At 39.5% G+C, this 20,476-nt stretch overlaps 2 protein-coding genes and 2 long non-coding RNA genes across 7 annotated transcripts in view; 2 read left to right on the forward strand and 2 right to left on the reverse strand.

Annotated features, from left to right (window-relative positions):
• Positions 1-2,723, reverse strand: part of LOC147176918 (RNA polymerase II elongation factor ELL2-like) — a 22,351-nt gene extending 19,628 nt beyond the window's left edge. The window contains exons 1-2 of the mRNA XM_086072087.1: positions 2,513-2,723; positions 2,232-2,279 (exon numbers count right to left, since the gene is read on the reverse strand). Coding sequence (XP_085928213.1) covers positions 2,232-2,279; positions 2,513-2,665 — 201 coding nt within the window. The 5' untranslated portion in view covers positions 2,666-2,723. The remainder of the gene's footprint in view (positions 1-2,231; positions 2,280-2,512) is intronic.
• On the forward strand, positions 2,596-14,142 carry LOC147176919 (uncharacterized). 4 transcript variants are annotated; one of them, XR_015094438.1, is made up of 4 exons: positions 2,596-2,892; positions 3,594-3,711; positions 7,857-8,547; positions 13,192-14,142. It is a non-coding gene; the product is annotated as an uncharacterized LOC147176919 (long non-coding RNA). The 4 variants fall into 4 exon arrangements; XR_015094441.1 differs by lacking the exon at positions 13,192-14,142 and having other exon boundaries at positions 7,857-8,051; positions 8,313-9,058; XR_015094440.1 differs by having other exon boundaries at positions 2,703-2,892; positions 7,857-8,055; positions 13,196-14,142.
• Positions 12,393-20,051, reverse strand: LOC147176920 (uncharacterized). The gene is made up of 4 exons (XR_015094442.1): positions 19,927-20,051; positions 15,146-15,317; positions 13,476-13,647; positions 12,393-13,352 (listed from the first exon to the last, which is right to left on the reverse strand). It is a non-coding gene; the product is annotated as an uncharacterized LOC147176920 (long non-coding RNA).
• On the forward strand, positions 17,470-19,193 carry LOC147176921 (small EDRK-rich factor 2-like). The gene is made up of 3 exons (XM_086071473.1): positions 17,470-17,620; positions 18,573-18,681; positions 18,774-19,193. The coding sequence occupies exons 1-3, from the start codon at positions 17,614-17,616 to the stop codon at positions 18,874-18,876; spliced, it is 219 nt and encodes a 72-aa protein (XP_085927599.1). The 5' UTR covers positions 17,470-17,613; the 3' UTR covers positions 18,877-19,193.
• Positions 20,052-20,476: the final 425 nt, after the last annotated feature.

Below are 20,476 nucleotides of genomic sequence, written 5' to 3' on the forward strand. Positions count from 1 at the left end.
TGAATCGTGATACGGATCGAATCGCCAAGTACTCTACAATTCACACTCCTAATTCAAATTATGTATGTAGTATGTAAAATGACCCCCCAAAAAAGTAATTGCATCAAACCCTCTCAAACTGAGCCGTACCATATCAAGTCAATCGCAATCCCACCGAGTCGAATCGTATTGTTCCACTTGTAAATAAAACCGCCCATGAATCATTTCACACCCCACGTATCGAAAAACAGAATCATCATTTGTGAAAAGATGTTGAAAGGAACATGCGCCGCAGCGTCTCTCACTCGATTACAATCGCCAGACAAAACTAGTTAGTAGTCTTGTCCAGACAGGAAAGTTGCGAGCTGCAGCTATTTCCCACCAGCCTGTGCAATTAGCATGGACTGAAAGTAACATATTCCCTAAGGTCAGAACTGTAGCTGTTCCTTAAGAAGAAAAAAAAAAAAAAGAAGAAAAAAAAAAGAACTGTAGCTGTTCCTGACGACACACATTTCTAGATTCTAGAGATCATCTCGAAAGCCCACCGAAAAAAAAGAAGAAAAAAAAAGGTTTCACCGTTTGACACATGAAAAGCTCCTTATACACCGCTGACTAAATGTGAAAGTGTATGTGTGTGCGTGCCCCTCACTCTCTATCCACTGTCACTCCACAGTCCCCAGCCTGACCCAGTGACCTGCAAGCCTCCTATGTGCTGTAAGCATAAGCCCCCATTAAGGATCATTACAGCACATATGTGCCAAGTTCTACTTTGCAGTTGCACAATAGCGGAGATAAATGACATAGATCATATTTCAAATTGGAGCTGGAGGCTTTTATTTTCTGCTGATGGGTGGGGACTGGGGAGGCGTCTATCGTTAGCATTTTTGGTATGTCATCAAACAATATTACAAGTTAAACTGCTGATCAAATCAAACTGAACAAGTAGAGAAATGACAAAAACTGAAGCAGGCCAACACACCAACATGTTTTGTATTTATGACTGGAGGACCAAGAGTACCAAAAATAAATAAATAAACAAACAAACAATCATTCATTAACTCATTCACTGCCATTGACGGTTATAGACGTAAAAAATTCTAACTATTTCTATTAGTTTAACTTTTTTTTCACTTTTGTTAACAATAGTATGAAAACCTAGAATTTTTATATCTGTTCTAAATATACAGTAATTTTTTTCCTAGGTTTTCATACTCTTGTTCACAAAAGTGGAAAAAATGTTAAACTAATAGAAATAGTTCAAATTAATTTTTGACGTCTATAGCCGTCAATGGCAGTGAATATGAGTATTTTTTTTAATTATTACAATATTGATATTATTATCCTGTAATGCCTGTTCCACTCTGGTGCGGTGCAGCGAGTGAAACTGCTGATTGGTTTGGTGTTTCCAAGAGGAAAACCTGAAGGCGCATGAAAAATATTGGCCATTGAATTTATCGGTAAAATCCGTGGTTTTGCCCAGAATATCGGTCATTAACTCACAGTAAGGCTCATGCTTGAGCAAGCAATTTGATTGGTGCCAAGTCTGTATTAGTCCCGCCATGCACTCGCCCATTGAGTTTAAGCAACAGAATGACACACAGGGAAGAAGAGTGGCACAATTTAATTAATAAATTGCGAAATAATTGAGTTTCAAAAGTATTTTAAAAAATAATTATAAAAAAATATTGAACATTGAAAGCGAGAAATAATGAAAGAAATACAGCTGCACATTCGCCTCACAATTCAGAAGACGCGGGTTCAAATTCAGGCTGCTTTCCCTGTGCGGGTTTTCTCCAGGTACTTCAGTTTCCCCCCACATTCCAAAAACATGCATGGCAGGTTAATTGAAGACTCTAAATTATCCGTGTGTGTGAATGCTTGTTTGTCTATATTTGCCCTGCGACTGGCCAGTGACCAGTTGAGGGTGTACCCCGCCTCATGCCCTAAGACAACTGTGATAGGCTCAAAGACACCCTTGACCCAATTAAGGATAAATGCTACAGAGAAAGTAAATACATATTGAAATAAATACTACAATACCTTCATGATACATTTAGTTATGTATTTATTTAATCTTAACATTATGGATCCTCTATACTACTAATGACATCAAACGCTTTAGAAAATGGTTGTATGAATGTCAGGTGAACTACTTCCATTTTTTCCCCATGGCAAATATGTAAAGCTAAGTAAACATCACTTGGTTTGTGAATTAGAAAGAACTTAAAAGCAGAAATTAAACATGTCCTTACCCCTTGACTCCCCTCGAAACAGATTGACGGCTCACTTGGTAAATTATCCTGGGATGAACGAGACAGAGAGAGAGAGAAAGAAAAAGGTCATTTCAATGAGTGCGCGTGTAATGGTCTCTCATTAGACGTCTTGCTCTTAAAGTCAACTACATGCTGAAGGATGACACAAACATACTTTGGGACAATAAAATAGTAATTTGAAGGAAACTTAAACGGAGAAAACAACTTTTGACAAGTGTATGCGTGTCTGTGTGAGTTCGGTAGGCACGCGCCGCAGGTACCTTCAGATTCTGGTAAGCCTCCAGTGCTCGAATGGCGGAGTCGGTGAGCTTGACGTGGTAAAGCGTCGTGTTGGGTCCGTGTTTGTTGTTGCTGCTGTTGTTGTTTTTCCCGCACGACAGCCCGTAACGGAAATCCTGCCCGAGCGAAGCCATCGCTGGCTCTCCCTTTCGGAGTCCGCTCGCCAAATTAATGCTGCCTGTTCTCAAGCACCGCTCAAACCGGGCGACGTCAGCAACGTCACAAAGTGGGCGGGGCTATGATGACGACGTCGCTTTTTGCACGCGCCTGGCTGCTTAGCTTCTTTTATTTGCTTTTCTTACAAGGGCCTGTAGTCATTTCATTCTTATTCATTGGCAGGAATCCACTGCAAATGTTTAAGGTAAGTCATGTCATTAAATTATTAGTATTCACTTTCCCTGTTTGAGTAACCTGACGTGATGCCTGTTCCAGAAGCGATACAAAGTGCACTAAATAACTAAATAAAACGTTTAGAAATGTTAGTCTTTTGTACAGATGTAAATTAGTACACACTCAAGCTGTTTTAGACCAAATTTGATTATGGTCTATTAAAATACAGTAGATTTGCCAGTGTGTGTAAAATCAAGAAAATGGTGGACATTTCGAAACTGTATATGCCCTAAATGTGTACCTTACTGCCTGAACAGTGATAATAGTGTTCAAGAGGGTGGGTTTAACACAGTCCCGATAATCTGTTTCCACCGGATTTGCACAAGTTCTTGCCTTAAACATGCACCTGTCCTATCAGGGTTATGTGAGAATCTCAAAGGAGCAAAATAATCCAAGTCATATCTATTTAGTCATATGTATTTGTACGAGACAGTAAAGGGACAGATGGAGCCTGAAACACTTCTGAGAACTGTCTACCATGTTTTCTCAGCTTTGTCTTTAAAGGCTCATGAGGGAATTTTCTAATTGTCAATTGTCATTTTAGACCGTCTAAGTCTCCCGCACATCTTATTGGCCGAGACATAATGATGAGCAAACAGCAACCATTGTACTCTTTCACAGTTTGTACAGTGATCATAACTATGCGCCTTATTCTACACTTTATCTCCACAGGTTGCACTTAAGCATCTCATTGCGCTTGCAAGCATGATCGAGCTGAACGGCAGCAAAGAGAGTGTTTGCATGACTGAGAAAAAAAGCGCATGAGTGACAGTGGTGGCAGCAAAAGCAGGTGAGTCTGACAAGCAAAAGCCTATTTAGTTAAATCCTTAAGCTACCGCTTGAATGAAAGTACCTAACAGGAGGAGGAGGAGGAGGTTTCTGTGGGTCAAAGGAGCAAGAGCAGGTGGTATAAAAACATCACAAGCCTTCAATGAAGCTTTGTTCATGGAAAACTAGTATCTACTTTCAAGAGAGTGCACTATAACAAAATCAACATTGTAAGGCAGATATTCAATAAAATTAAATAATGCAAGACTTGAGAATGATCCAAATCCATATTTCCATGTTAAAAAGTCCTTCCAAAAATGAAATTGTGGTCTCGTGGTTAGTAAGTCGGTCTTACAGATTTGAGGCTCTGCGTTTGAATCTTGGCATACATGTTGCAAATTTGATTTCAATGAAGTAACATATAAATGTACATTCTTAATCTTTTATTGTGTGTTGTTGTTTTCTTTACTTCAGATTTGTCTTCAAAGTGAAATGACATTACAAAAATCTAACAGTTGCAAAACTTTAAATTAACAAAATTATTTTCCCTCATATCATGTTTCCATGGACACCTGTTGCTAGGCAGTTTGGCCAAACTAGCCATTAAGCGAATACACAATACGCTACCATTTCCATGGGAGTACACCCTCCTTGCCATATAGCTAACACCGCTGAGCCCTTCCCCCAGCACCTCACCAGTAGGTTTCCAAGACTTAAGAGCGCAAAGCTTAACCCCTTGCAGGCCCTCCTCTTTCACCTATACCTGGCTTGTCTGTCTCATCCACTCATTGTCTGCGCTTCGCCATCTGTTTTGCGGAAAGCGGCTAATGCACATCGGGCCCCGTGGGAATAATGCGGCACACCTGAGGTCACAGAGTCCCGGGACACCTGCAACAAGCTCAGTTTGTTCGCACTGTACACACTCTCAGACAAATAAAAGGGTACTGGACAGGTTCCTTATTGTTCTGTGAGTGCTGTACCCTTTTAGGGTTCACAATTGAAACAAAAAAAAGGACTGGTGCAAAAACGTACACAAATAGTCAATTTTTGCACCTTTTTACTTGCATGTAAGGAGCAAACAAGTGCTAGGTCTATGTGATTTGTCTTTTAAAAGAGATAATATGGGCAAATATGTACAGAAATGTACCTATAAAGGGTACAAATGTGTACCTTAAGGTACATACAGTATTGCTGGCATCTGGCAGAACCCTCAGACCTCCAAAATCATCACTTTTCAGGGGACCCCAAAATATCATGTTTGTCAAGCCTTTCCCATAGCATCATCAAAGAGAGCAAACTGTTTGCAACACCAACACGTAAGATTGATCAATATGTAAACAAACAAACAAAGAAAAACACACCTGTCGAGCGGCTAATCGTATAGATTTGTGTAAACATGTTCCATTTACCAAATTGTGACATAAGTTTTACCGTATTATGGTACATACTGTATTTGCCTACAAATTGTAAGGGTCTTAATATGCACCCTGTTTAAAGGGTACAATAAGTGTACCCTTGAGGGTACTGTTCCAGTGGCAAACCATTACACCATTAAAGGTACAAATTTAGCAAATGTCTCCATTCGGTCACTTTAAGTGCACCTCCTAACAGAACACCAGATGAACATGTGCTGGTGGGAAATTATGTATTTTTTCCCCAAATCAAGATTGCTGACATACTGCAGCAGAGCTGCAGCTAGACAGTCAAGGCTTCACTATGCAAAGTGCAAGAATTTCAAGGCTGCGTGTTACTTGCGAGGCATGTTGACAGTCGATTCTTCACTGTGAAGTCAAGCTTGCCTACCTATGTGGTCTGCTGCTGTTTTCTGAAAAACACAAGAATAACCAGCTTCCGGTTTTGTGAGTGACAATTTTGCACTTGGGGTAAGTGGAAGACTACCCCACTAGATCCAGCAAATGCTTTATTATTATTATTATTATTTTTATTTTTTTAAGTGTACAAATAAACATTGGGGCCTTGAGATACCGGTGAACTGATGAGTTTTTCACGAGCTGTCGTTGCACTGTATGGTGGCAGTGAACTCAGCTCACTTCACAACAAGCTGCACATAGCAAGCATAGTTGAACAAATCTTTGAAAAAGATGTTGAATAACAGTTTCAGTTCAAGTTTACTCTCAGATTAAACATAAAACAGAAAATTACACATTGTGTATTTGAAACAACATGTTTTTTGCCTTTAGGCTATGTCCGCTAACACATAATGGGAAACACCATAGAAATGCTAACAAATAGCATCTATGTGGCGGAGCTGTAATTTAAAAGGAAAGTCGACCCAAAAAATGTTGTATGTGTCCTCACTAGTCTAAACACAGAATCCGTTTTTTTTTCTTTTTCCTGAGAGAGCTCAGTATTATATTGTTCATTCGGTAATCTTCGATTCGACATGTCATCATCATTGCTCTCTCTCTCTTTTTTCTTCTTTTTTGTATGTGCGTGAGTACGTGCGTGTGCGGGTGTGTATGTGCATATGTGCGTGCGTGTGAGTGTGTGCTCATTAATTCACCTAAAACCTATTTAAAATACCATACCGTTCACCTAAACCGAATACTTCAGAATCCCGCTAGTTGTGAAGTTGTCAGGAGACCTGAGGAAGGATCAAAGAAAATAAAGAAAAGTGAAATCCAGCACCGACCGGACATCACCTACTACCCACCGGGTTACCAACCAGAATCTTTCACCAACCCCAAAAACATCTAAATTCCAACAAATTAAGGAGACCTCAAGAGACCAAAGGAAAGACTGAGGACAGGAAGGAAGGATAGATGAAGCAGAGTGAGATCCACAGACATCAGCCTCCACCGATTCAACGAGCAGAGGAAGAAGCAGATTGTGTTTGAATTTCGGTAGATGCTGGTGTGGTGGATCTGGCATGCATGAAAACCTCCACCAAAGAGAGGAGCCGTTGGCCAGGACAGAGCAAGCACAACCCCCCAGGGTCCCCCAAGCCACAGCAGCGCCAAGGCACAACCCCCCGGGCCCCCCACCCCAACACGGCCCGCGCCTGCCTAAACTGGTCATAAAATGTACTCTGATCCTCAACTAAATCACAAGAGTAAACAAATTGCTTCCAATATGACCACACTATTTTTTTTTTAAATAGATCATAACATGTAAACATTTATAGGAAAGGAAGTGAACTTTGAATTCAGAACTGCTTGAGCCTCCCTTTTGCAGCAATAACCTCCAGCAAACGTTTCCTGCAACGATCAGGATGAATTTTGGACCATTTCTCTTGTCAAAACTTGCACTTCAAGAAGATACCTGGGATGTCGGGTATGAATAGCTCTCATAATTCCATATCATATATGTTTTCCACCGGGTAGCTGTTACGTACCACTACTACACTTACACATTGACACACACAGATGCAAGTGTGTAAACAACAGCAATGTCTGGGCCCAGGTGTGTCGCGTTTTACTGAGATGACTTTACAACCGCCACTTTGACACCGAGTTCTGTGACACATCATCCCACGCATGAGCAAACAAGAGCTGCTCTGTCCCCGGCACAACTCCAGAAAACACAACATGTTGTTTTGTAAAATAGCGTAATCATCTTAGTTACGTTTCTGCTTGCAGCACGTTCTGTCTTAAGAACGTCACGCTGCAGACAACAGTAAATGGAGTGTGCAGTCGTGAGAGGATCTGGTAATTGGGAGCAGGAGTCCGTGTCCTTTTAAAACCACAGGGGCACCGTGTGACAGAGCGAGCCAATAAAAGTCAGACACCAGACTACTGAAGCATTTATATCGAGGGACCAGGAAGTGGTGTGTTATTGAGAGGTTGTTTAGACTGACTTTGTCTCCTCAAAGAATGCGCCGAAGGTCTGAGAAATAAATCTAATTTGGCACTTTAGGTTTAATTTCTAAACTATGATGTCACTTTTTTTTCTGGGTTTGATTTCCAATAACAAATCTGAGATTGTCCACTTGCTGGCTATATGTGTGGTGAGCACATCTGCCTCACAGTTCTGAGGTTCAAGGTTCGAATCCCTGCTCCAGCCTTCCTGTGAGGATCTTGCATTTTTCCCAAAACATCCGAAAGCAACTGTCATTATACATTACTTCTGATGTTGCGCCGCTTCAACAAAACCGCCACATGATGCATTTGCTTTTGAAGTCTGATTAGAGTTTTCTGTCATAAGCAGGTAATCACGTGTGAAAACCACCCATGGGAAGAGGAACTGACAAAGGAGCTACAACCTCATCTTGTCTCTGAATTTGTTACCTCTCACTGGATGTCTATTCTTCGGCCGCATGACTGGAGCCATCACATCCCCGATCGAGTGGGCTTCCAGCGGCTTCGGTGACTCATTTGGCCCACAGACGTCATCCTACTCGAGGCAGGTGACTTTGGAGTCATCATTATAGTGGCTCCAATGAATGCTTTGAAATACACCGCGGCCACTATATTAGGTACATGATCCATTGAGCTCCAGAGTGACAAAGATAACAATGTTGTGGTTGTAAATGACCGCAGCCCGGCAACTAAGCATTAACAACATTGTTTATCCTTATCACGTTAGCTTTTATGGGAGCGGCGAGTAAACTAGAAGCTTCTAATTCCAACCTTCATAATATTTGTCTCTACTGTGTCCTCTCAGGGAAAAAAAAAAAAAATCACTGAGGGTTGTATCGACTCCTCCAACCAAGCATAGTGGGAATTGAATGTCCCGATCCAGTCGGCTGTGCTCATCCTCATCATCTCCAGATGGTTGGAGGCTTCCCATGTGTCCTGCCACGCAGTTCACTGAGACTGGTTGCCATGGAGGAGACTCCCAAGTCTGGGATGCTACTTATAGAGTCACTCTGCTGGGAGTGTCCGCTGGCTTATTTACTGTACGTTGGAGAAAGAGAATCTGTTCATTTGGTTCTGTAAAATGTATAACACAGAGACATGGTGTTATTATGAGCATCCCCTCCACACTATCTTTAGCAGTGGTCACCAACCCTTGCAACACAGGGATGCCAAAAGGAGGGTTTGACAAAAACCATATTTAAGTCATTCCCTGGCCTTTTTAACATCCCAATGTGAAAGTAAATAAAGTGCTTTTTATGAAAACATTCCATCATTCTTCTAAGTAATATTTAACTTGTTTCTTTCTTTCTTTTTGGGCCATCTGGCCCTTTAAATTACGTTCTCAAAGCAAGTTCTGCTTCAAAGGGGATTCATTGTTTATCCCCAATATTGCAGTCTGTGGAGGTTCTGCTTTATAAAAAAATATAAAAAATAAATACAAATTCCAGATGTGACAATGTGACAGCAAACTTTTTGAGCTTAAAGGGGAAGTCAATCTTAAATATTTCTTGACAGTAATATGTTATATGTGACCTCACTAGTCTAAACATGACATTCTGATTAAAGGGATACTGACTCATTGAGCCATTTTCAGCAGCAAAAATAATAACATTTTGTCCAGAATGAATTTGATAACTTCATTATTTTTCATGTAGAATTAATACGCACAGTTTGCTGACCAAACCCAGAAAACAGGTGAGCCATGATTGGTCGTTACCTACTTCCTCAGCACAGGTGATGTCATCTTCAGTCGACAGCAAGTGGAAAAATTTGTTTTAAAGGTATTAATTCTACATGAAAAATTATGAAGTTATCAAATTCATTTTGGACAAAATATTTTTTTAAGGTTGAAAATGACTCAATGAGTCAAATATCCCTTTAATATTACATTTGTTGAGTAGCAGCTATGAAGCAAAATCCAGCCATTTTTATCCATCTCAGAGGGCGGACATTTTGCCACTTGCTGTCGACTGAAGATGACATCACAGTTGCTCGGGGCTCAGGCAACCACCAATCACAGCTCACCTGTTTTCTGAAGCTGAGCTGTGATTGGTTGTTACCTGAGACCTGAGCAACTGTGATGTCATTGTGACTCGACAGCAAGTGGCAAAATGGCCGCCTTCTGATATCGATACAAATTGCTGGATTTTGCTGCTTAGCAAATATTCCACTAACGCAATACTAATCAGAATGCTGTGTTTAGACGAGTAGGGGTATATTATTGTAAACAATTTTGGGGGGTGTTGACTTCCCTTTTGAGGGTGATTATTACATCATGTGGCTTCTCAGTCCCCATGTGACGCAGGTGATAGTAGTTAGGTACTTACAAGGCCAAAAAGATTTATGCAGTGAACTTCTGCCATGGAAGAGCGAAGCAAATACGATGAGTCAGCCAGGAGACAGTGAGTTCATTCACAGAGGCAGCCTGGAGATACAAATGGAGTGAGAGGGAAAACCAGTGGAAAAATATTAAGATTATAAGCTATCACCAAAAGAAACATAATACTCTTTTTTTTTTTTTATCAATTTAATGTTGGACCAGTTATGATCCAGTAATTAACCCCCCTGCTTCCCAATACTCTGGATACTATGCAAAAGACTATAAATGGTTGTGTTACCCCGGCAACCATTTGAACACACATGGTCTGGACAATGTCAAAATTAAATTTTACTGTCATAATGACTTCTCAGTATACTCGTGTCCATTTTCTACCACGGTTTCAGTTTTATCCGCAGGGGTTGTTTGCGCTTGGTAATGTGGTATACACACACCCGGGACTTTTTAACAAGAGCCTGTTGCATTTAGAGAAGACGTGATATACTCGTTCATTTCGTCCCTGTCAGACAGCAGCAGCGGAGGACAGCGTCTGGTGTAATTTTAGCACAAAACGAAAAGAAAAAAAGCCATAATTTTCTCCTCCGATGGACGCTCTTGCCGGAAAAAGAACATTCAATTAGCGTCTGGAATGTTTCGCAAATGCAAAGTTCCCATGATGCGCGCACGTTTGTGCTCAGATAATGTAATCATAAAATGTGACTCATTCGATGCATTGGGTCCAAGGAAGTGCAGTGCCTTTTCAAGGCTCTTGGCTCATTATTTCAGTGAACCTACTTGGCAGTTCCAAAATATCTGATGTTCCCCAAACTATGTGAAGTGCAATGTGAATAGACTTTGTTATAATGTTACATAAATATATACTGTTTTAAATTATGAAGCAGATAATGAACCCTAACCCTAGTCATATGGCAGATGAAATTGTGAAGATATGCATTTGATCATTTATCTATTTTATCGTATACAAATTCGCTCCTTCTTATGCGTGCGTTAGATTTAAGAATGTTAAAGGTTACTTAATTAGAGATGCACTTTATTGAGTTTTATTACAGAGTAGTTCATAGGGCTGAGCGGTAAGGCCTTAAATTAAAAACGACTTCTTTTTTTTCGGACCGCAGTTATATGGTAAAATATGGAGCCACATCACTGACAATAAGATTTGGTATTGAAAAAAAAATTGTCATTGTGGAAAAAGCTGCATTGACATTGAAACAAGTATTGGCAATGTAAAAGGTTGAATTAAAAAATAAAATACAGACATTGAAAAAGCACTATTTTCTTTAAGCATTTTTTTGTATTATGTATTTTTCAATGCCAAACTGCAAAAAAATAAATTACACTTTTTTTTCGAGTGTCACAGGTTTTCAGTTTCAACTCTCTGGTTTTCAGTTTTACTTGGGTTTTTTTTCAGTTTCAATTTATTGGCAGTGTTTTAACGTGGAGGGCGGGGTTGGGGGCGGGGCTTTGCGCACGAGAACGTCTTCCAGCTTTTCAGGAGGGGAGAGATGAGAGCGCGCCCTCTGTTGGCTAAAGGCAATAATCATGAATACAAGTTCACCAGGAACTCCTAAACCGCCTGTAAATCTGTGTTTTTTTCTACAAATAACTTTGTGGCGTCAGTGTTAATGTTTCTGTAGTAAACCAGTTAGCACATTAGCTAAATTAGCATGACATGATGCATAAAGTCATTTCAAACATGGTGGTTTTAACGCCACAAGTAACATATATAACCACATATAACCTTGTGGCTTACAGACGGTTTAGGAGTTCCTGGTGAACTTGTATCCATGAGTATTGCCTTTAGCCAACAGGGGGCGCGCTCTCCTGAAAGCTGAAAGACGTTCTAGCGCTCAAGGCCCCGCCCCAACTCCGCCCCCCACTTAAAACACTGCCAATAAATTGAAACTGAAAAAAAGAGGTGAAACTGAAAACCTGTGACACAAAAAAAAGTGTAAAAAAAATCAGCAGATTGGCATCGAAAAATACATCATAATACATAACAAATTCTTAAAGAAAATACATATTTTTTTAAGTCTGTATTTTATTTTTATTTTACAATGTTTTGTATATTTTGCATGTGGCTCTTATTCTGATTCATTTTTTTCATTTCTGAGCATTAAGCCCTAACAGTTGCACATGTGAAATTGAAGCCAGCCTCCTGCTGGATTGATCTTTTGCTTCCAAGACAAAAGGTCAACCAGTGCAACATCTGCACAACAGGAGAGATTACGCACACGTGTCTTCTTTTGTTCCAAAATAACTTTTGATCAAGGGGGACGAGCGCCCTCAGGCAGTGAGACCGCGGCTAAAAAGGCGGAACAATAGCACCGTGATTTGGGGAAGGTCATTTTTGTCTGAACCGATTATCTCCTAATTCTTCTTTCAAGCATAACATTCATGTTTTGCATCCAATAACTCGAGTCAGGCCTATCGACATGAAAATAGATCCTGATATGTTCATGTGAAAGTAGAACAGATGATCACATTACATGCTGTGCTGAATCAGACCACACAAAAAACTTCACACATCGACAACACGACCTATTTCCTGTTAACACATTAACCCACTTTTAATGCTCTTTTACACAATGACAACGATGCACAGGATATGCTGTTCACAAGTGATGAGAACAAAGGCCCGGTGATGCGGATCATCGTGTTGCATAACACATGAGGTGATGATATAGTCCCCTATGGACAAAGAAAAACACAAGAGGAAGCGTAACTCAACGCAAAGAATCAGGGGAAGGATAACATCTAAAACATGTGTTGATTTTGAATTAAAAGTGACATGCTGGGCATTTTTCCTCACAATTTAAAACTGTTCCCAGGTGTCTTCATCTGCGACATGCTTTCATCAAAAACAACCCAGCGATCAAGAAAGATGCCACATTTTACATCAGTGGTTCCCAGCTTTTATTGAGCCAAGGCACATTCTATTTTGAATTCGAAAAACATGTCAGCACACCAACTAAAACAAAACTGTCATAAAAAGTAGATAACCCCTGCCAAGTTGCAGTTCGCTATAATCACTTCAACTCTTCAAGTTTCAATTTTTTTGTTCATACTATAATTTCTAAGATGCCACAAGATGTCTCCAAAACCATGGTGAGTAGTAAAGTGATCATTAGTGTAGAAGAAGTACAATCGACTTCAACATATGCGCAGTTTGGCACCCACTGATTTGCATTTTTCCTCTCCAATTTGTATTCATTATTATAAAATATGTTTTTATATTTTTGTTTTCCCCCTTTCTTTTCATAATTGTTTTTTAATATATTTCTATTGTAATGATCTAGGCTGTCAGGCTGCGCTCAGTTGTTGTTTGTTGTTTGTTGTTGTGTTGCAGCCAGTTGACCACGAGGGGCGCCAACGCGACTCACACAGCTGTCTTCATTCATGTAAACAGTTGGCGTGTTTAAGGCAGTACAACCAGCTACGTGTTGTCCGACGATTCACTTGCCAGCCGCCAATGCCCAAGCCTTGTCGCGACTGTTTCTTACGGTGGCCCTGAAGTGCAACACGCAAAAACAAAAAAACACAAACCAAAAAAATACATTGAAAAAACGAAACACGACAGCAAGGGAGACGAGTGGATGGAGAACTCACCACCAAGTTGACTCTTCCACTTACCTACGATGGAGCCTGGCGTGGGTTCGCTTCCCCGCTTGAGAATTAACTCTTCCGTGCTATCTTGTCTGTCCTCAGTCAGATAATCCTTTCTTGTGTATAAGTAATGTGTGCGGAAAGTCCTCTCACACTTCGGACCTTGGTCCACACACAAGGCGCACTTCCTACGGGGGACCTTAAAAACAAAAACGTGAACACATTTGCAAACCAAAAAAACACAACCCAAATAAAAACACAAAAAAAGGAAACAAATAAAAAACACAAAAACACAAATGAACCACAACAGCAAATAAAAAAACACACAAACACAAAAAACAAAAATAATCACAAATGCAAACACAAAATAACAACAAAATACAGAAGTAATCAAAAACACAAACACAAAAAAAAAAGAAACACAAATAAAAAAACACAAACATAAAAATTAAAACAAAATATAAACGCGTAAATGCAAAATGATGAAACACAACAACATTTTGCTAACGGAAGTGGTGTTTACGTGAGGGGATCCGAGGAATGTGATTGGACGAAAGTACCGCCTACTAACAGCACAGTTTACATGTGCTTAAAATATATAGAAAGAATAGATATTACAGTTTTATAAAAGCGTTGTGTGTTGTATGTATGTTTATGCTCTGCGTAGTGACTAATAAAAAGCTCAAGTAACAAACGACAAAAGGTGTCATTATTGTTTTTGCGAAAGTGACACCCACATACATCGCCACCCCGCTAGTCTAAACACTGCATTTATATTGCATTAATGGAACATGAATTAAGTAGCAAAATCCACACTTCCATTTCGTCCACTTGCTGTCCAATTAAATACTCAAAAATCAAATTCAAATTCTGTCAAGTATGCTACACTATAAGAATAAGGGGTGGGAATCGTTGAATGTCTCACGATTCGATTCGATTCCGATTTTTGGGTCTGCGATTCGATTCAGAATCGATTTTCGGTTAGCATCGATTTTTGATTCAAAATGATTTGATTGACAATGATTTGAAAGGAATTGTAATGATCTACTTCAGTCTGATTAGCTAATGCTAATTAGCACGCTACTCGCGGCACTTTTATCACTCAAAAGAACGGCTCCACACTGCAAAAAAATAACTTTTATTGGAATAACTTGATCGTGACTTTTTCCTTCTACTCTCTAATGTGGCTACAACTTAACAGTGTATTGGAACCACACTGCCCCTCAGTGGCCAAATCGGGTACAACATCGGGTACAACATGAACAGCGCTCCAAATAAAGGCACACACAGACAAAGGCAAGACAGTATAAAATAATTGAAATAAAATCGATTTTGGGACATTTAAAATTGATTTTGAATCGTACTAAATGAGAATCACGATTCTTATGAGAATTGATTTTTTGGCACACCACCTAATAAGAATAGTTTTATATTTTACACCAACCCAGGTTTGAAACCGTTATTTGAAGCCATATGAATAGCGGATGCAGTGCACTGCAGTGGCGGAGGTGAGATTAGCCATCAAAGTGAAAATGTTGTCAAAATGGCCAGGTGATACTCATTGCACGAGGAGGCCAAAATAGTTTGTTTGAAGCGCCAAGCGTATCGGGCCACAGTCGCGAGGAGCAAAACAAGCCTGAGGCAAACACGCTGCGTCGCCAGCGGCCTAATAAACTGGACCACAGTGTTTGACTTACTCCTCTCCATGCTAACTTTCTTCTTGCTCCAGCACGCAAAGAGCAACCCTTTGATCACCGTCTCTATATTTCATTGCTTTGCTGTTCAGACGAGGCAAGAAGCTCCAGACGTGTGGTGACTCCCAGCACCGCAAAAGTCTGTCTTTTCCTTCTCTCGTGACGGTCAGCTTCGCTGAAATTACATACAGACTGCAGTTCAAAAGGTTTTTAAGGGTTTGTATGAGTACATATCAATTTCAGTTATGGGCGGCAAAAGACATACTGTTTACAGCGATGTTTTCCAACTTATTGGGCCAAGGTCACCACACAATGCCAAACAAAAATGAAAAACTTTCGTAATTTTCCTTGCATCGCAGTTGAGTTGATGCCTATCCCAGCTGAGGGAGAGAACTGCTTATTAAAATTTTTGATATTATTGTGATGCCGCATTAACTCATTCACTGCCATTGATGGCTATAAACGTCAAAAATTATTTTGAACTATTTCTATTAGTTGAACAGTTTTTCAACTTTTGTTAACAATAGTATGAAACCTAGATTTTTTTAAATTGTACATTTAGAACAGATATAAAATTTGTGATTAATCGCAAGTTAACTAATGAAGTCATGCATTTCATTACGATGAAAAACTTTAATTGCCCGATGCCCCGAATTTTTTATAATCTTTTCTTCTTTTTTTTTTATCCATTCATTGTCATTGACGGCGATAAACGTCAATAATTAATTTTAACTATTCATATTAGTTTAACATTTTTTTCCACTTTTGTTAACAATAGTATGAAAACCTAGATTTTTTTTATTGTACATTTAGAACAGATGTAAAATTTGTGATAAATCGTGAGTTAACTAGTGAAGTCATGTGATTAATTACAATTAAAAATTGTAATCGCCTCTTGCCTTTAATTTTTTATCATCTTTAAAAAAAAATTGTATGGCAGTAAATGAGTTAAAAAATCCGACACAAAGCTATTTATTCATTAATTTCTTGTAAAGGTGTACAGTATTTTAAGAATACAGACCCCCTTTTTTTAAACAAAGGTGCATTTTTTTCAGACTAATTTATTTTGAGAACAGAGGTGTACTTTCCAGAAAAAATGGCACAATATTAGAACAGGAGTATTCAAACTTTTTCCTTGGAGGGCCACATACAGAGAAATTGAAGGATGCAAGGGCAACTTTGACATTGTATGACTTTACTAAACTTGTTTGTTTTTTTGCTTTGATTTATTTTTAGTTATTTTAACATTTGTTAAAGGTGACAAAGCAAACCGTTTGGGATTTAAATAATAAAAAAAATAATTAGGGTGGCCGTAGCCCTGTATTTCACTAGAATATACCAGCCCCTACCCTCAGCAAATCTCCACATTCCAGTCAAAGCAAGAGGAATAAGATGACTTCCCCCCCCCCCTCCTTTTTTTTTTAAAGCAGTGTTTACTTGAGGATCTTAGTTAACCATTATTGTAATATGTTCACAAATCAGACCTTGACACCGACAGTAGAAAGTTGCCGAACATTTTATTTGCTTCTAAAACTGAAAAATATAAATTCATGAGGCATCACAAAGAGAAATGTTACTGTTTCCATATTTAGAAAAGCTCTTTAAGTCAAATTTATAAACTGTCACACCTGTGTGTCACACCTATGGGGGATGTTGCCGGCCGCCACCCCCACCCCACTTTTTCAACACTTGCACCAAATAAGATTTGCAAACCTTGTCAAAAGTTTTTTTTTTTTAGACATGCTGAGGGCCTATAGAAAATGGACGGTGGGTCGCAAATGGTCCCTGGACTGTAGTATGGACACCTTGCACTGGATGAATACAATTGTATTTTAGAAATTCAATTGGTAAAATATGACTTTCTTCCTTCATCAAATGTTCACATTAATGTCATACTGTGCTATTTATTTATTATTATTATTATTTTTTTCTTCTAAAGACCAAATTGTTTATTCCCTGGTTTATATGAAGTTGTGTTGTGCATGTCAATGCATTTGAATATGTATGCCCTCATACTCGCAAGAAAGGACAGTGATGCTTGTTATTTCCATTGTGTTGGTAAAGGCTTCCCCCTGTTGGTCAGATACTGTCTACGGATTTGATCCTTACTTGCCTAAAGTGCGTCGAAGCATGAACTATTGCCACATTTGCATGTATGATTAAAAAAATGTAGTAATATTAACAAATGTATTATGAAAGGTATTTGTGACTCTTGTTACATATTCGTGACTCGTTGTTACGCTTTTATAAATTGTTTGGTACAATATTGGCTCCACAAAATACCTGCCACGGTGCGCATGCGCGCTCTGAACCCGGAATGTTCTCGTTGCCGGGGCCTGACTAGTGCGCAGACGCAGTTGAGGCGCAGGACAAGCAGGCGAAAGGAGCGACTGGCACAACGCAGAGGGACACTTTGGCCCTTAGGCTGAGCTTTTTGTGGATTTGGGTCGACAGAGGCATCGATTACTAAAATGACCAGTGGGTATCGACGTATATAAATTTACCGTAAGGCAATATATACTTCACAGCAACTGCATGCCATGTTCGCAGGCTAGTTCTGGCGCCGTCTAATTTCTGGATTAAACGTCACGTATTCTCGCGGGGCTTGGACGTTTTCAAATTTGCCTAAAATAAGACCGCATACCTTTTATTTTGTTCCTCTTTAGAGACACATAACACGATCAGTACCTGCGAGTTGAATATTATTTATCGTTAATCTGTTTTACGCTTGTCTGCTGTAGCTAGTTTTTGGTCTGGCTACTGTAATTGACTGATACAAATGCTCTGGAAGCGCATCTATATAATCTATAGTGTCGCATTGATCACTTAGAAATACATTAAAAATGCTGCTCGTTAAATAAAAGTGCGTCAGGTTAATGTAGGGTGTGTCTAACTTGTTTATTGTGTTGTAGCCTGCTTGACCTGATCCTGTGTTGTGGTTTGAGACGTGAAGCTGCTCCACAGCGCCCTCATGCCACGTCGTCTGCTTTTATACCCTGCAATACTTGATTCCTCACTTTTACGACATAACACAATTCGGGGTTACGAACGTCGCGCGGCACAGTTAGTGCCATACTTGCTGTATTCCCCCCATTTGCTTGTATAATTTTTATAACCTAGAAATGTTTGTAACCATAAGTATTGAACTCCGCAAGCCCTGCTTAGACGTCCCCTCAAAGAAGAAAAGAAGAGCTTGTTACTATTGACAACCAGTATGAGCGGATTTGGACTTTTTAAAACCACGGTAAATCATCTAACTCGTAATAAGCTTATTTCTACACACGGCCATATCTGAGAATCTGATGTGCACGGTGCCACAGGTCAATTCAGACTGCTAGAATATACAAAGCAACAACAGAAGACGCTAGGCTAACAGTTAGCTCAGCATGCAATTACATTGTGTTCCTAAACTCTTGTATTTGTTTTTCAGGGGGAAATCAGCGTGATCTTGCACGCCAAAAGAATGCCAAGAAGGCCAACGAGACCGGCAAAGGGAAGAGAGGTGACGACGGGCTCTCGGCCGCCGCTCGGAAGCAGAGGTACGAGACATTATGTCAAAAAACGTGATTCATTGTGATTCAATGTGAGATTAGTTTCATCCTAATGACACTTCTTGTGTTTTCCTCACAAGGGATGCTGAAATAATGCAGCAAAAGCAGAAAAAGTCCGACGGCGGAGAGAAAGACAACCCAAAGTCCGACGGCGGAGAGAAAGACACCCCAAAGTCCAAGTGAAGAGCTGATTTCATCCCGTATTCAGCATCCTTCCTGATAAACATAAAAGCCAGTCATGTCTTCTTTCTTCTTTTTTTTATTCGAGACTTAACATAGAATTGTGCCTACATTCTCTCCCTATGGCAAATGGCAATGGAATATTTTTTTCTGGGGTGAAATTGACGCCAAATGCATGCAGAGGAGCGTCTGGGCTTTTAGCAGCAGGAGAATGATGAACTATTGTCCACACAGAGCATCATCGTCGTAGCTGTTGGGTTTTTTTCTTGTACAAAACATGTCTCCTGATGGTTACAAATAAAGAGTATCTTTGTAGTTCATGCTCGCTTGGCTCATGAATTGTGAATTGTGTTGGGTAAATATTTTATTTAAATGTTTTACTTCACTGCAATCTGGTAACACGCCACCAGGTGGCAGCAAAGACCAGTGATAAATTGGGAAGAAGAAAATGTTGCAAGTGGAGAACAGGAAGTGGAACTTGGTTCTATAATAGTTCTCCCAAGAAAATGCAAGCAAATAGAATGTAACGGGGCTTAAAACAGTGGGTAACGGCTATTTTATACCATCCAATGCCCCTCCAATTACATACTCACACCTTGCTGTTATGCTTGCCTAATTAACTGCATTTTGTTGATGGGTTGCAATGTTCGCAAAACCAACTCACTCCAGTTGTGATTCTCTGATGTCCAGTATGTCACCATTTTGTTGCCATTTTCATGTGAGGCAGATGAAGCGCTGATGGGAACTAAATGCACAATCAGCATTTTTCTTCTATTCTTAGGGTTTACTACAATTCCTCTCTAAAACCAGGCACAATCTGCTGGATTTCCTCCTTAGCAATGTGAGACATCAAGCTTACATTAAGATAAGACTCAGTCTAGAAAGATTCTATAGAGTGTAAAGCTCTGTCAAAGGTCAACTTTCCATCCGTAGCCTTTATCCTTATTAAGGTCTTAGGTGAGCTGGAACCTATCCCAGGTATAACACTAGATCTGCAAGCCTGTACAGATTTAATTAAGCCAAAATTGGAATGCTGTGTTTCCATTGACTCACCTGTAAGACATTAGCATGCATTCAGTCAAAGCAGCATGGGGGAATGTACTTTTCATCTTCTGCTTCACGCTTGTTTGATGATGCCAACGTCTTCTAGATCACACGACTGACTTGTATGATGGGCTGTGTGCTTTTCCATTCTGGTCACGTGTCTGAAAAGTAGATACTAAGCCCCGCCCCCATACAGCTACACAATGTAGTGTAGCATAGGAATAATAAACATGATAGTAATGGGATAAGTAAAATAGAAATGCAAAACAGAACAAGCTTTTCTCCGCATGTCAAATATAAAAAATATTTTGAAAAATTATATACATTTTCAGACAAAGAACAAAAATCTAAACATTTGTTTGTCCATATGTAAAATACAAAAATCTATTTCTTTATTATTTTATTTTTTATCCATCCTTCCATCCTCAAAAATACAAATTGTAAATTCATATTTTCTGAAGACAGAAAAACTAACTAGTATGAGTGGCTTATCCACATTTGAAAACAATGAGCAATTTTCCAAATGTAAAATAATTACAAATAAATTAAAAAGATAATT

This window comes from Leptonotus elevatus, chromosome 3 (assembly GCF_054856555.1).
Source record: "Leptonotus elevatus isolate MCC_2025b chromosome 3, RoL_Lele_1.0, whole genome shotgun sequence".
Taxonomy (NCBI): Eukaryota; Metazoa; Chordata; class Actinopteri; order Syngnathiformes; family Syngnathidae; genus Leptonotus; species Leptonotus elevatus.